Here is a 15,369-nt window from a genome sequence, read left to right on the forward strand (position 1 = left end):
AGGGAGGAGCAGGTCATGTTTGTACTGGTTGGGCAGGACACAGATTGAGAGGCAGTACCTAAGATATTTCATTTGCTGTCCTGCCATGAACCCCAAGCATGTGACCATAGTGTCAGTTCTGACCAACCTCTAGACACCACTCTTCTATAACTCTTTTTTATATTTTCTGCCACATAAAAAAGTAGAATATATTATTGCGTGACAGCCATAAAAGAAGTACGTAGTAACGTCTGGTTACAATTTCCTATAAAACACAATAGGCCTATAAAGGCAGTAACAAAAGGAATATAATGAATGTAAACTTGGGTTAACCATCCTCTGAGCTCGTAATATAAATAACCCTTAGCTGTTTCCCCTCTCAAAATATGCATTATCTAGGAATGAGTGCTCATTTACTACACAAAAACACACCACAATGATGGCTACTTCTTGGACAATTGAATGTCAATGACACTGTATGGTGGTGCAATACAAAGCAGTTATTTTAATGGATAACATTAACACAAAACAATGCTTTACCAAGTGGCACAATTTCAGAATCAGGATTGAAATTGCCCTTTTAGCCTCCCAGTCATGCAGCTCAATATAGCAACATTGGTTTAATCAATGGCATGCGTTTTAAGGCGAAATCTGTTTGATGACTAATGGAAGACTGTGCATATTTTGGAATAATGGTTATCATTATTCAGTTATTTAGTTTTGAAGTTCTGGTCAACCCCACCCCATGAGAAAATGTAACAAATTTTTGTATGAATTTGTATGATGCGAAAAGTAAGCCAGAAGGACCACCCCGAACTGAAAGTGGGATGTAAACATAATGTGTGAAAACCGATTAAAGAATTCATATGAATTAGTCACCAAATCGCCAAAATGTAAAATTGACTGCCTTGAGAGTGTGATGGATCTGGGTCAGAAATTACTTACTTTACCTCGCTTTTCTATAATAGAGTATGAATGAATTATCTTGCACAAATTTGTACAATGCAGTTAACTGAAAATGTACAATTACTAGAAAAAAATTGAGTAAAAAAGTAAGGCCCATAAACCTAACCATCAATAGGACATGAGAACATATAGACATATACAAAAGAGATTGTACAAATTCTTGAATTAGAAACCAATTTGCCAAAACATACTATAGATATGGATTGGTGGTTCTGAGACTGAAATTCCTCACTAAATATCTTCTTTTGGTTAAATCCATTACATGACTAGCCTTTGTCCTACAACCAATTGGAAACAACAAAAGAGAACAAATGAATGATGTTGTATAAATTAGTACAATGTGATTCGTATGGAAACATAGATTTAGCATGAAAGTGTGAAGGTCCAACTCTAATCACACCTGTAAACCTAATGAAAATGTAAGAAAGGAATCATACACATTCATAGAAAGATGCAAATACAAATTGGCATTATTTCTTGGACTGAAATTTATTCACCTCTCATTTTGCATCTATTGCACGACAAGACTTTGTCTTTACAGTTTTCTGGTAACCACAAAAGAATATGAATAATTACACAGACACAAACTGTTGAACCATAAACACAAACAATAATGATAAAAACTTGTTTTTATGGAAGGATTTTAACTGTATTTTTTTATAGAAGCGATGCCAGTTAAAGACATAACTAAAGTTTCAGAATTTATATTATACATACAATCATAAGTATCTGAACCCCATTAAAAACACACCTTCTTTTTAACCACTTTTGGCCTCGTTAAATACATCATATGCATGATATAAAATACAGCAAACATAATGTGTTAGGTAACTTTGTGATGTTAGGTTTACTTAAAGATTACCTAAACAAGAACTGCACAGTCAACTAGTACAGCATAAACAATGTGTTTTATTTAAGTTTTAGTTCATTAAACATTACTCATACTGTTCCCAATATGGCTGAATGTAGTTGTTTTCAGGATACAGATAACGGACAGGTTTGGAGCACTTCATGCCAGAGTTGTTGGTTTCGTTGGGACATTCATCACTGTGGGTGTTACAGGACTGGTGCTGCAGTGGAAAAGTGCCACCGGATAGGTGAAGTGTGGATCTGCATGTGAAGGGCAACCGGGCAAGATGGCGGTCCGGGACTTCTTGATATGTGAAGCCCCTGTGAACCAAGAAACGAGGACCCACCAACTCCTTAACATTACTGTCCTATAGGATGAATGTTGTGATGCAGATTTAGCCACATTGTAATTAAATCTAACTAGCATATCCCAGATTTTTTCTTAATTTAACAGATTTTGAAATGTATTACATCATCATAATTCCAAACCCATATGACCTTTGTTCTTCCATGGAGCCCAAAACAAAAAACGTTATCTCTGTTTGTGTTCCACAGAAAGAGATCCGTCATACAGGCTTGGCAAACAATAACAGTAGTCTTTCAATCATTTGCGGAAATCAGGTTGTGCTTCTTCCTCACTTTTCCTCACTGCGTCCATTTACTCTGGAGAAACAGAAGCCAATGCAGATGGTGGTGTTGACAGCCACACAGTAATTGCACTCCTGTCTCTCGATGTAAATGGTGTATTCAGTGGGGGCACACATGGGCATGTCTACATTTATAAAAAATCCCAGCATGCCAACCACATACACAGGAGACATAGCTGGCACCTGGTGGTATATCGTGGTGTCTAAGAGATGGAGTGTGAGTGGGTGGTTGCCAGGCCAGGTTGTGTATGTAGCCTTCTGGTACCGTCAAGGCTGGCGTTTATTATTGCGATGTAATGCAATTAAGTTGGAAACAAATATCATGCAAGAATAAACAAATTAAAACACTGTGAACAATAAACCCACATATAACCAACATACAACCTACAGTTGGTATGTTTTAGCATAATTTCACCGTGGTAAATTCAGACCACTCTGTTTAAGCTTCATGTTTTGAAATTACAGTCTAATTTAGATTTTAAAAAATATAGGCTAATAAAGCAAATAACCGTAAAATATTCTTCCTATACTCATATTTTCATTCTTTCTTGTCTTTTGCTTAAATAAAATACATTTTAGTAGTAGCTGAATTTGAACAATAAAGTTCTCTAATTTAAATAGCTAACTGAGTTAATGTACATTTATTTGATACATTTATTTGTAAATGTTTATCTATTTATCGTATTTCATATCTAGCCTAATTTGTTATATGTAATAAAACTATGCAGTTTCTGTGTGAATGATTGGCTGTGATGCAAGGGGCACCAGCTAAAATCTTGCCCCAAATTGGTCAGAGCTTACCTTGCCTCCACAAGTCAGTTTGCTAAGTTTTAATTTATTTATTTGTTTGTTACAGCGTTCAGTGATGCAGCGCTAGAAAAAAAAACAGGATTTGAAGTTTGAAATTGAGCTTTTAACTTTAAACATGTGGCGATCTTGTGTGAGACACAGAAAAAGCTGCAAGACTCGGGTGCAACAGTGAAAGATGAAAAGCAGGTTGCTAGCCCACTAGCCCGAATCAGCACAGCTTGGAATGAATGAAAAAAAAGCCATTTCTAGACTAATACTCAAAAATACACCTTGAATCTCACAACAATCATTTCATGTGTCTTTCTGAGCTTCCTTAAACTTTTTGACTGTCAAACAGCTCAGAAGTGCTAAAGTAAATCAAGAGACCACTTACCTGGAGGATCCTGTTAAACCTGCTCATGTTGAAAGGCTTCTGCCATCTAAATTAGTAAGGTGATCTACTCAGGCTGTTGCTGCTTTTCATATCCTCTTAAACTTAAATCTCAGGTGTTTCTCTAAAATGGCTTGTAAAATAAAAACAAAAAAAAGGAATTCAAGTGAGCAAAATAATAAATTAAATTTTAATAACAAATTGGCAATAGTTTTTTTTTATAATGATTATTTATTTATTATTATTTTATTTAAAAAATAAAATAAAAAATTAGTGTGGGGGGGGGGGGTGAGTATATTTGATAACATAGCTCTTGGAGAATCTTGATTAGAAATATTTTAAGCTATATTTCACAATATATTACTTCATAATAAAGTCTGTGACCTTTGATTATCTGAGTACACTTTGAGACATATTGTTGAGATCTCTGTTGATCTCATGAATGAATGATCTACAACTATTAGGGAAGTGCAGGAGAACAACTGAAAGAGATCTTTTTTGCCATTTTCCTTTCCTACAGTAGCTTTTTTGTGTCTGATCCAAAATCAATCTTTCCACTGTATGACATATAAGCATATATAATGTCACTTTTCTACAATAATTACAGGATTAATTTAATACTTGTTTAGTGTTCCTAATATACTAATGTACACAAATCAAGCTGTATTATAAGATGCCATGGCAACAGATTGGTTTCATTTAGATCTATAAATCTTTCATAAATCTTTCAGGTTGTATCTGGTGTGCAAAGTTCACAGTATCACAATTTGAAAAGTAAATGCATACACAGTTTGCATGCAGTTCTTTCCAGCTGAGTAACACGTATCTTCGGCACTCAAACAGGAGAAAGAATGCAATTAAAAATAGTTTTGCAGCTTGTAGACCCTCTAACAGCATCACCATGTCCAGATGTTTCGACAGTGTCACAAATTAACTTCCGCAAGAGTCTCAGCACCATTACTTATGCTGATTTACTGAAGTGAACTATAGGTTCATGTTCACACTATACACAAGTGTCAGTGAATAGTGTCTATATTTGATTTTACAGCTATCTTTTGTTTACTCATATTTGATGATGTCCTATAGAGCCATGGTTGCACATGCTGTTAATAATTGCTTCATTTTATCACCTTATGTTGCTGTCAAGCTGTAACTGAATTGAAAACAGCAGACTGTTTCTGATTTACCCGGAATCTTCAAAAATCTTCTTTCAAGTTAGCTTCAAAACAGTACCAGGAACTGAAGAGGTTAACATGACCTGCTATGGGAACATGATGAAATGGTACAGTAGTCATATTCTGGAAGTCTTCTGAAAAAGATCATATAGTTACCGTGTTAGCTTATCAATGGAGGGCAAATTAGTTGACTAAGTGCGGTTAAAGTCAGCACAAAATATCCTAAATTCATTAAGCAACATTGATTAAGCTGTTAATGCAAGATTAGGAATAATAAAAAAAAAAAAACTTTCACTTCCTTTTACAATGTAATTTGATATGTCTTTTGGGCTTGAGGGATCATTAACCCAAGTTTATTTGTGGTTGGTCCAAGATTACAGAAGACCTGACTTCTTATCAGTTACTGTCACTGACTGGAGCTACTTGGTTTCATCTTCCTGTTGGCAAAAGCTTCGGAGGATTTTCCAGCTGAACATCTCTTCTGACCGGCCTGACACCGGCTACATAGCTTTCTGAGCGCTATTTCTAAATCATGCTGGGTAGTAGAGGTCAAGTTGTGACATTCTCAGTATGGGACTATGTGGTGTTCGCCGGTTTGATCCTTTTTGCTGCCGGCATCGGCTTGTTCCAAGCCATCCGTGGACGCAAGGAGACCAGCAGTGATGAGTTTCTTCTGGGTGGCCGTCAGATGAACGCAGTGCCTGTGGCTTTGTCCCTCACGGCTAGTTTTATGTCAGGTATCACTGTTATCGGCACTCCTGCAGAGGCGTACATGTACGGCACGGCATTCTGGATCTTCGTCTTCTCCTATGCCATCATGTCCATCATCAGTGCTGAAATCTTCGTGCCTCTGTTTTACCGGCTGAGCATCACCAGCACATACGAGGTAAGAGGGCAACACCGGGCACAAGGGGTATGCATGAGGACAGAGGACAAAGACAAAACAACTGACCATTTGTGCTTGTGCTTGATAAAAAATCAATTGATGGAAAAACGAGGATCAGAGAGAGAGAGAAGGTTTAAAGGAAAGGTTATGACAGGATAGTTTATTTATATGGGTTTATCGCTTCTGACATTGTACTGTATTTGACATTTTCATAGTTTTATTGTATAATCCAAAGTGCAAAAGCTATTGTCTGTTGCTGTCCATGACCGCTGTTCAAGATTTCTATTGACTTCAACTTAAAAAGTTAACTAAAGTTCAGCTGCTGCTTTAAAATTTTAATTATCATTAAATAAGCTTTACAAGTCATTGTAGGTTAAATCATAACTTTACAAATGAAGTAGAATTTCGTAACTTATGTAAAAAAAAATATATATATTTTGAAAATTATTTGAGAAAAATTTGTCTCCAAGACTAATTGACTACATAATTTTTTGCAACGTGGAAAAACAACAACCAAAAAATTATTTAAAATAAATCTAAATTGAAAAATAAATGAATAAATAAATAAATAAGTAAAACAGTAATAAAACAGTGAAATTAAAAGGTTTAGATAATATGACTTTTCAGCAAGTGATTCTCATTATTAACCTTTAAAACAACAGATGTTAACAGTTAACAGTATGTAATAGCTCATCGTACAAACTGAGTTTTGTGTAATTATGTAAATTATATAAAGCAAATTTGTTGTTTCGTTTGCCAATAATTCATTGAAATGTCACTTGTTTTCGCAGTACTTGGAGATGCGTTTCAACAAGCTGCTACGAGTGATTGGAACCAGCATGTATATTGCTCAAACTGTAAGTTGGCTTTTAGCTTCTTGCATGACTTTATACATTAAAAAAATACTTTATACATAACTAAACACACAATTGCTTCATTGTCAATGTCTGTTGTGTCTATGCTTATTCCAAAACATAATGTGCCTAAGTGTTGAATATTTTGAAGAATTTAAGGTAAAAGAGATTATTGTCCAATCATCTAACGGGTGTTGTTATTTCTCACAGGCTTTATACACTGGCATGGTTATCTATGCTCCTGCACTCGCACTTAATCAGAGTAAGTGAATAATCTTCTGCACTTATTATTAAGTCTGCAATTTTACCCTTCAGAAATCATTCTAATATGCTGACTTTCTACCCAATACTTTTTTTTATTATTAACAATGTTGAAAACATATTTTTAAGAAAACTATGATTTTGTTTCTTCAGGATTCTTTGATCAAGTGAAAGTAAAAAAAAAAATATTTCCTGTCACTTTTGATTAATTTATTCTGAATAAAAGTATTATTAAACTTTTTGTGTTTCAACAAAAAATCATGTTTTTGACCAAAATTATAAAGCAGCAGAACTGTTGACAACATTGATAATAATAAATGTTTCTTGAGCACCAAATTAGCATATTAGCATCATTTCTGAAGGATCATGTGACACTGAAGACTGGAGTAATGATGCTGGATATTAAGCTTTGATGACAGGAAAAAGTTAGCAAATTTTACTTAAATTTTAAAACCGAAAACTGTTGTACAAATATTTCACAATATTAGGGTATTTATCATCAAATAAATGCAGCCTTGGTGAGCAAAATATACTTTTTTTCAACAACATTTTAATGTTTTGAAAAATTTTCATATTACAAATGTTTGATGTTTTTTGTATATCAAATCAAATAAACATTACATGTAAATGCATAAGGGTATTTCTTCAATTAGAGGCCCCTTCCTGTCCCGAAGGATGATTTTAAGAAATGAAAACGCATAAATATCTACAAGTAAGCTTTTCATGTTGCAGTCACTGGTCTGGATCTGTGGGGAGTGCTAGTGGCAACAGGGGCCGTCTGCATCATCTACTGTACCCTGGTCAGTAACATAATTCAGTTTAATTGCAATTTCACACACTGTTTAGGGTTGCAAAAAGGGGAAAGAAAAGTGTACTTTTGAATAAACCTCCATGAAAAATTAAATCAGACTGTGAAAAAAGCTCCACTTTTCATTAAGACTTGAAATCACCAACGTAACTGTGTTTTATATATTGTTCTTGGCCTTCTGGTGCTCATCAAAACTATGGTTCAGTCAAAAGGTCATCCTGCAATGTGTTTATCCATTTGTGTTTTTTGCTTACAGGGAGGGCTGAAGGCAGTGATATGGACCGATGTGTTCCAGATGATCATCATGTTGAGTGGGTTTGTGGCAATAATCGCTCGTGGAGCTGTGCTGCAGGGGGGACTGGGGAAGATCTGGAATGACAGCTACCATGGAGGACGTTTGGAAACATTCAGGTAAAGAATTCTGGTCTAGAAAACTAGATCACATACAGTATTAAAAAAAAATTTGGGGTCATTAAGATTACATTTTTTATTAAATGTGTACTTTTGTTTAGCAAGGATGCATTAAATTGATCGACAGTGACAATAAAAACATCAAAAATGCTGTTCTTTTGAGAACTTTCTGTTCATTAAAGAATCCTAGAAAATTAAATGCATCACAGTTCTTACAAAAATATTAAGCTGCACAACTATTTTCAACATTGATAATAATAAGAAATGTTCCTTGAGCGGCAAATTAGAATGATTTCTGCAGGATCATGTGACACTGAAGACTGGAGTAATGATGCTGAAAATTCAGATTTGTATCACAGGAATAACCCTCTTGACCTCTTTGGCCATTTTTGACCGAAAAATTGTATAGCTTTATTGGAATGAGATGACACTTGGTGACTTTTGTTTCATTAGTTATGTGAACACACAAAAAAAAAAATTATGGACTTGACTTGGATATGTAAAGCCTGATATCTATCTAACCAAAAATATCTAAACCGCAATAAAAAAGTAGTCTTTAAGAATGTCCAGATATATATCTAAAGACAAAACCTAATAAAATGAAGAAATTATGTCTAAAAAGAATGAAATACATTAATTGAAAAATAATTATTCAATATATCAATTAAATATAAATTAATAAATAAAATATGTAATAAATAAATTAATATAAAAATATGTTAATTCGAATTGAAATAGCGAATGTAAATTGTATACATATTGCATAATATCTTGAAATGCCTTAAAACATTTTTTGAAACAAAACAATGAAAAAAGTATTGTACAAAAATGCTTTAAATTGATTTTCCTGAAAAACTAACATTTTACATTTCAAGGCTTCAGTCACTTTAGATTGCGAAGGAGCCAAGTGTGACTCGAAAAGGACCAGAGGGTTAAATTACATTTTAAAATATATTACTATAAAAATGTGTTGTTCTAAACTCAAATAATATTTCAAAATAGTACTGTTTTTTTTTACTGCAATTTTGATCAAATAAACACAGCCTTGTTAAGCATAAGAGACTTCTTTCAAAAATAAAAACAATTCTTACTGACCACAAATTTTTTAATGGTGATGTACTGTTAAAGACAGACAACTTTAGATATATATTCTAACATCACTCTCAAATGTTTCTTCAGTTTTGATCCTGATCCTTTGAGACGTCATAGTTTTTGGACAATCGTTGTTGGCGGCAGTCTGATGTGGGCATCCATATACTCGATCAACCAATCACAGGTCCAGCGCTACATTTCCTGTAAGACAATGACTCAAGCGAAGCTGTGAGTATATACACTTTAAACATGAAGACTTTACTAATGCTCCTACAGTAAATACTGGTGCAAACCCTATAGTGTTCTGTCAACATTTGCCCACACAGATCTCTGTATTTGAATATGGTGGGATTATGGGTCACTGTGAGTTTAGCCATGCTCTCGGGTCTCACCATGTACTCTATCTATAAAGACTGCGATCCTCTCACCAACAAAAATGTAGGAGCTTCAGACCAGGTAATACAAGTCTTGGCGTCTTAATCTTTACTCACAATGCTAACATTTAACCTGACCAAATATAACGTTCACCAGCTCCTTCCTTATCTGGTGATGGACATACTAGCAGACTTCCCAGGACTGCCTGGATTGTTTGTGGCTGCAGCTTACAGTGGAACATTAAGGTGAACAACAACTTAATGTCTGTGTGTCAAGTCCACCCTGATCATTTTGGGAAAGGTTTTCTAACCAGGATCAAGGTCATCATTAGAAAAAGTTTTCTCTAACCAAGGGAAAATGTAACAGAAGTGCTCTATACAAAGCTGTATACATATACATATACACATACATATATAATAACCACACTAAGCTAATATATATACACACACACACACACACACACACACACACACACACACACAAACTATATAAATATATATATTTTTTTTATTTATATAAATATTAATATTTTTTTGTAACTATTAATTAGTAAAAAAAAAATTTAATTAGTTTTCTATTTCTATACTATATATTTTGTATATATATATATATATATATATATATATATATGAAAATGTTCATTTCAAAATTAGATTAGAATTTATCTGGACAAAAAGTGTGGGAATTGTCACATTAAATCAGAATTTTGTTGAAGACAGGTCAGGTTAGTTTTAGCTTCTGTGTCTGGTTTCAACAGTACGGTGTCGTCGAGTATCAACGCTCTGGTGGCTGTCACAGTGGAGGACTTCATGAAGCCAGCATGGCCCTGGCTGACAGAGAGACAGCTGTCCTGGATCAACATGGGCATGAGTGAGTTTCAGTGCAACAGCTTTACATAGGTTGAAGCAGGGGATGGTGGGGGATGATGGACTGACGTGTTAATGGTGTGCTGCTCATCTCTAGGTGTATTCTATGGAGCTGTATGCATCGGTATGGCTGGAGTTGCATCCTTGATGGGCAATATACTGCAGGTAAATCTATTCTATACACAAAGCCAACATTTTAAGTATAATACTGCAATAATATTCATGAAAAACTAATGGTATTCAAAAAATATTTACAGTATCAAAGGCACCCTCTACTGATAACAGACTGTAATGTCATGCTATGACACCCTTCCTCCACAGGCAGCTTTGTCCATATTTGGTATGATCAGTGGACCTCTCTTGGGCCTTTATATGCTGGGCATATTCTTCCGCTGTGTGAACTCCACTGTAAGAGCTTATATCTTAATGTACTCATTACTATGTTTCAAGAGTCATTTTGCATATCTTTTAAAACAAACAAATAACCAAAGTCTCTTAAACATGCAAGTGGGGGACAAATCATTTGTGGACAGGGTATTTTTCCAACAGCTTCAGTAACTAAAAAATGTTTACATCATTTTACATCCACACTATTAGGGTTTCAAGACCGCTGTCACATTAACAAAAGTACTTAATGCACTTTAAACCAAAATGAAACTTTTAGATTTAAGATTTTGTAACTCATATTCATACAGATTAACTGTAATCCTACAGGGAGGTTTAGTTGGTTTGATTTCTGGCCTGACTATAACGTTATGGGTGGGAATTGGAGCTCAGGTGTATCCTCCTTTACCTGAGAAGACCCTTCGGCTTCCCTTGAGTGTGGAAGGATGTGTTGCACTGGACATGAATGAAACCACCACTATCACACCATTCAGCACAATCCTACAGACCACAACTCTACGGTAAGCAATCCTGTATTTGTATATATTTACACAACAATTCAAAAGGTTGGGGTTGGGGTCTTTTAGGCTCACCAAGTCTGCATTTATTTGATGGAAACACACTGTTGAAATTATGTTGAATTAACATTATTAAATGTTATTAAAATGTAAAATAATTTATTTCTGTGATATAAAAGCTGAATTTACACAGCCATCAATCCAGTCTTCAGTGTCCTTCAGAAATCATTCTAATATGCTGATTTGCTACTCAATAAACATTTCTTATTATTATTAATGTTGAAAAATAAAGTACAATTATTCTTAATAGTTTTTGTGGAAATGTGGTACATTTTTAGGATTCTTTGCTGAATAGAAAATATATATATTTAAATAAAAAAATATTTTGTAACATTATAAATGTCTCTATTGTCATTTTTTATCAATTTAATGCAACATACTGACCTCAAAGCTAACTGAAACTTGTCTTGTGACATTCTTCAGGCCAAGACCAGTTTTGGCAGACAACTGGTATTCTTTGTCCTATCTGTACTTCTGCCCTGTGGGCATAATAGTGACCATGGTCACAGGACTAATAGTCAGTGCAATCTCAGGTAAGGTGACTCTTTTTCATCTTGTAAGTGAGCTAAACAGTCAGAGATTGAACCTAAACTCTGATTTATTTATTTATTTACTCTAGGAGGCTGTAAGCAGGAGAAAGCTCGACCTGAGCTCTTTATTGGAACATCAGATCTCATCTGCTTGGGATGCAGAAGCTCAGACTCAGAGGTGAGAGCTTTCATTACCAGTGCGACAGAAAAGGTACAATAAATAAATGAATACATTGAATTACATCTATTGGTTTATCCAGGTCTGAAATAATGTTTCAGTTAAGATAATTATTATTATTATTAATTCTAACAACATGTAAAACTCCTTTGCATTCAATTTTTATTTCCCTTTTTAGGTGTCAGACATAATTGAGAAAGACCCAAAAAATATCCAGGGGCTGGAGAGTCCTGTTTTCAGTGACAATGAAATTGCACTGAGAGAGAAAGAGTACAAGGAGAAGATCACTAAGTTTTAGATGTGAAAAACAAACACATTTTTGGATATAGTGTAAATAGTAAATGATGACTGTATTTTTCTATGTTGAAATTAAGTGATGATGATACATTCAGTACTTTCAAACCTTTCCATAAGAGAAGCAAGAAATTAATGTTAAGCATGTATTTTTATTCCAGTAGGCTACATTATACTGTATATGGGCTGTTCTCATAAACTACATTAAAATTTAGCAATTTTTATTATCACGTTTTGTATTATTCACACAGGAATATTTAATAAAAGTAATTATTTTGAAATTTTTTTTTACAAATGTTTATGTGTGTAATAAAGTAACACTCAATAACCACTGAAATCAAACAAGTACATCAGAATGAAGGGTTACACACGGGTTAAACAATGGCTGAACACCTGCCTCCTCGATGCAGGTAAAGTTAGTCGGCCCCCTCTTCCTGTTTGTTTGACGTGAAGCTGAAACATAAATCTTCAGGGAGTGGAAAATGAATGGAGCTCGCAGCAGGTGGGGGAGTTTAATAACTGCTGCGAGCCACTTCCTGCTTTCACTACTAACGTTTGTTTCAGCTTACAGGTAGGTTCTGCTCTTGTTGTTCTAAATTAATACTGTTTTATACACTACAACAATTACAAAAACAAGAGGATGTAATAGGAGAATGAAAGCGAGATGAGAGAAAGAGACAGGAACCAAATTGGTTTCTTTTAAAAAAGGTCCATAATGTAGCTTTCTAACAATTTTGTATATTGGATGCAAATTACATGATATTGTCTGTGAAAACATTTCAATAATGGGAGGCTACTTTAATTAGGGAAAATCTGTGATGGGTGACATTTATAAAATGGGTTGTTCGAGACTGTTTGTTTAGCCTATGCAAAACCATGTGGCTCTTTGTTGTCTTTAGTTTCATCTCAGCGCCATTTTAGACATAATGCCTCATGTTCTTCTAAACTTTCTGTATGTGTTCTTTTAAACAAAGTATGCATTTCATTTTTAATCTACATAATAATAATTAAAATATCTAGTGCTAAAAAAAGTATTTTGAGAAAGAAGAATAGGATAGGACAAAGAAGAATTGTATGAATAATAAAACACAAAGGAAGCCATGATGATACCTTTGTACCAGAAATAAATTTACTTAGCAAATAGAAACTTTGCAAGTGCCTAACAGGAAACCACATGTCAGCACACCATACAGGAAAAACACGCTGAATTAGGCTATGTGCTGTATGAAAGCGTATGTCGTATCTCTCGACCCGGAGTGACATGCTCTGTGTGTGTGTTTTTAAGGAGAAGGCAGTTGCCCCAGTTATGGGTGTGCTGACTCTTCAGCTTTTGGCATGTGGCCAGCTAATATTGTATTCGCTGGTCTTTAATAATATGATCGATGCACAACATACTGGTGAGTCATCCTCAAGCCTGAGTGCTTCAAAAGCTCCACCTCTGAATGCAGCAGGAAACCACACAGAAAATGTCTCAAATTCATCAAGCTATTTAGCACAGCGTAATAGTACAGCAACTCAAAACAACGTTACAACCCAAACAACCACTATTGTCTCCAATACTACTTTGGGACCCAACCAAAGCAATGTAACAGGATTAACAGGGCAGCCAAACACAACAGAAAATGCTCAGACAACCCAATCAGCCACATCCTCAGCGTTCAACATCAGTTCAACAGCTGTCACTTCTACAGACAACACTACAGTTGTGACCAAACCAACAGCAATTACTTCTACCACTGTAACTCAAAACAGCTTCACTTCTTTGAATAAATCTCAAGGTAGGTCTGAACGTATCTTTAATGATCTAAACTAAATAATGAAATGTTTCCCCTGCCTGACTATTCCTACTTCTATTTTAAAGCAGGTGATGGCCTGAATCATTCAGAGAAATCTCTGACCATTTTATTCAGTATTTTGCTTGGTGTAATAGTTCTGGTAGTTCTGGGGCACTTTGTGTACAAGTTCATCAGGAGCAAAGAGAGTAGTATCCAATATACTCACCGCCGTCTCCACAATGAAGATGCAGGTTAGGAAAACCTTATCTTATTAAAAAAATAAAGTTTATATGTCAGCTTATATATATACACGTCTTGTTTATGATGTGTTTGCTAAGGTAACCATGATTAATAAAAACAATATATATATCTTATCAACCACTCACAACACCTTAGAGAGTCTGGGTTAGTTGTCAGGCCATTTCCAACATCTTGCCATCAAGTCGTGCATGGGCAAGCACATTTAATCTGGTATATTTGTAGCAATAGCCAAAAAATACATTGTACAGATCAAAAATATTGATTTGCTTTTATGCCAAAAATCATGCGGAAATTAAGTAAAGATAATATTCCATGAAGATATTTTGTAAATTTCCTACTTTAAATATATTAAAATGTAATTTTCTGATTAGTAATATGCATTGTTAAGAACTTAATTTGGTAACTTTAAAGGTGATTTTCTCAGTATTTAGATTTCTTCAGATTCCAAATTTTCAAATATTAATATTGTCCTATCTTTACAAACCATACATCAATGGAAAGCTCATTTATTCTGCTTTCAGAAGTTAACATGGATAATATTATTGACTGTAATTTCCTTTCACAGGGGAGCCATTTACAGTGCCAGATGACACGCTGGTCATTTCAGGAGGACTCTATGACGGCCCTCAGATTTATAACCCCACCATGACAGTGCAGAACGAAGAATTCCAGATAGGCACACCTGGATTTTCTTCCAGACCCACGCAGTTCCGCTTGGAGTTTCTGAGAGAGGATCAAGACAGAGCAGACCCTGATACTTCCAGCTTTCAGACATTCCATGCACATGACCAAGAGTCTTAGGATCTCAGCAACAAACCTCATTTTATTAGTATGTGTATATATATATATAAAACTTTTTGAGCTGAAAATGTTATTTTTACTTGAGGTTTCTATGGAAAAAGTTTTAAAATAGTTACATCTTTTGAACTTTGAAATTGAACTTTTGAACTAATGAAATTTGTGAAGATAACAAATATAAATACAAATATTTGTTAAAAACAGAACTGAAAACAAACATAA

The 15,369-nt window shown here is 34.6% G+C and overlaps 1 protein-coding gene and 1 pseudogene across 1 annotated transcript; one reads left to right on the top strand and one right to left on the bottom strand.

Moving 5' to 3' along the window:
• Positions 1-1,880: 1,880 nt before the first annotated feature.
• LOC113051091 (thyrotropin subunit beta-like) lies at positions 1,881-2,615 on the bottom strand (annotated as a pseudogene).
• Positions 2,616-5,169: 2,554 nt separating this feature from the next.
• On the top strand, positions 5,170-15,321 carry LOC113050284 (sodium-coupled monocarboxylate transporter 1-like). The gene is made up of 18 exons (XM_026213097.1): positions 5,170-5,682; positions 6,474-6,539; positions 6,747-6,798; positions 7,530-7,597; positions 7,862-8,016; positions 9,196-9,336; positions 9,435-9,564; positions 9,640-9,728; positions 10,241-10,353; positions 10,447-10,514; positions 10,671-10,757; positions 11,064-11,254; positions 11,735-11,844; positions 11,931-12,019; positions 12,198-12,884; positions 13,599-14,091; positions 14,175-14,339; positions 14,915-15,321. The coding sequence occupies exons 1-15, from the start codon at positions 5,329-5,331 to the stop codon at positions 12,315-12,317; spliced, it is 1,833 nt and encodes a 610-aa protein (XP_026068882.1). The 5' UTR covers positions 5,170-5,328; the 3' UTR covers positions 12,318-12,884; positions 13,599-14,091; positions 14,175-14,339; positions 14,915-15,321.
• Positions 15,322-15,369: the final 48 nt, after the last annotated feature.

The sequence above is a fragment of the Carassius auratus genome, chromosome 31, assembly GCF_003368295.1.
Source record: "Carassius auratus strain Wakin chromosome 31, ASM336829v1, whole genome shotgun sequence".
NCBI classification, from domain to species: domain Eukaryota; kingdom Metazoa; phylum Chordata; class Actinopteri; order Cypriniformes; family Cyprinidae; genus Carassius; species Carassius auratus.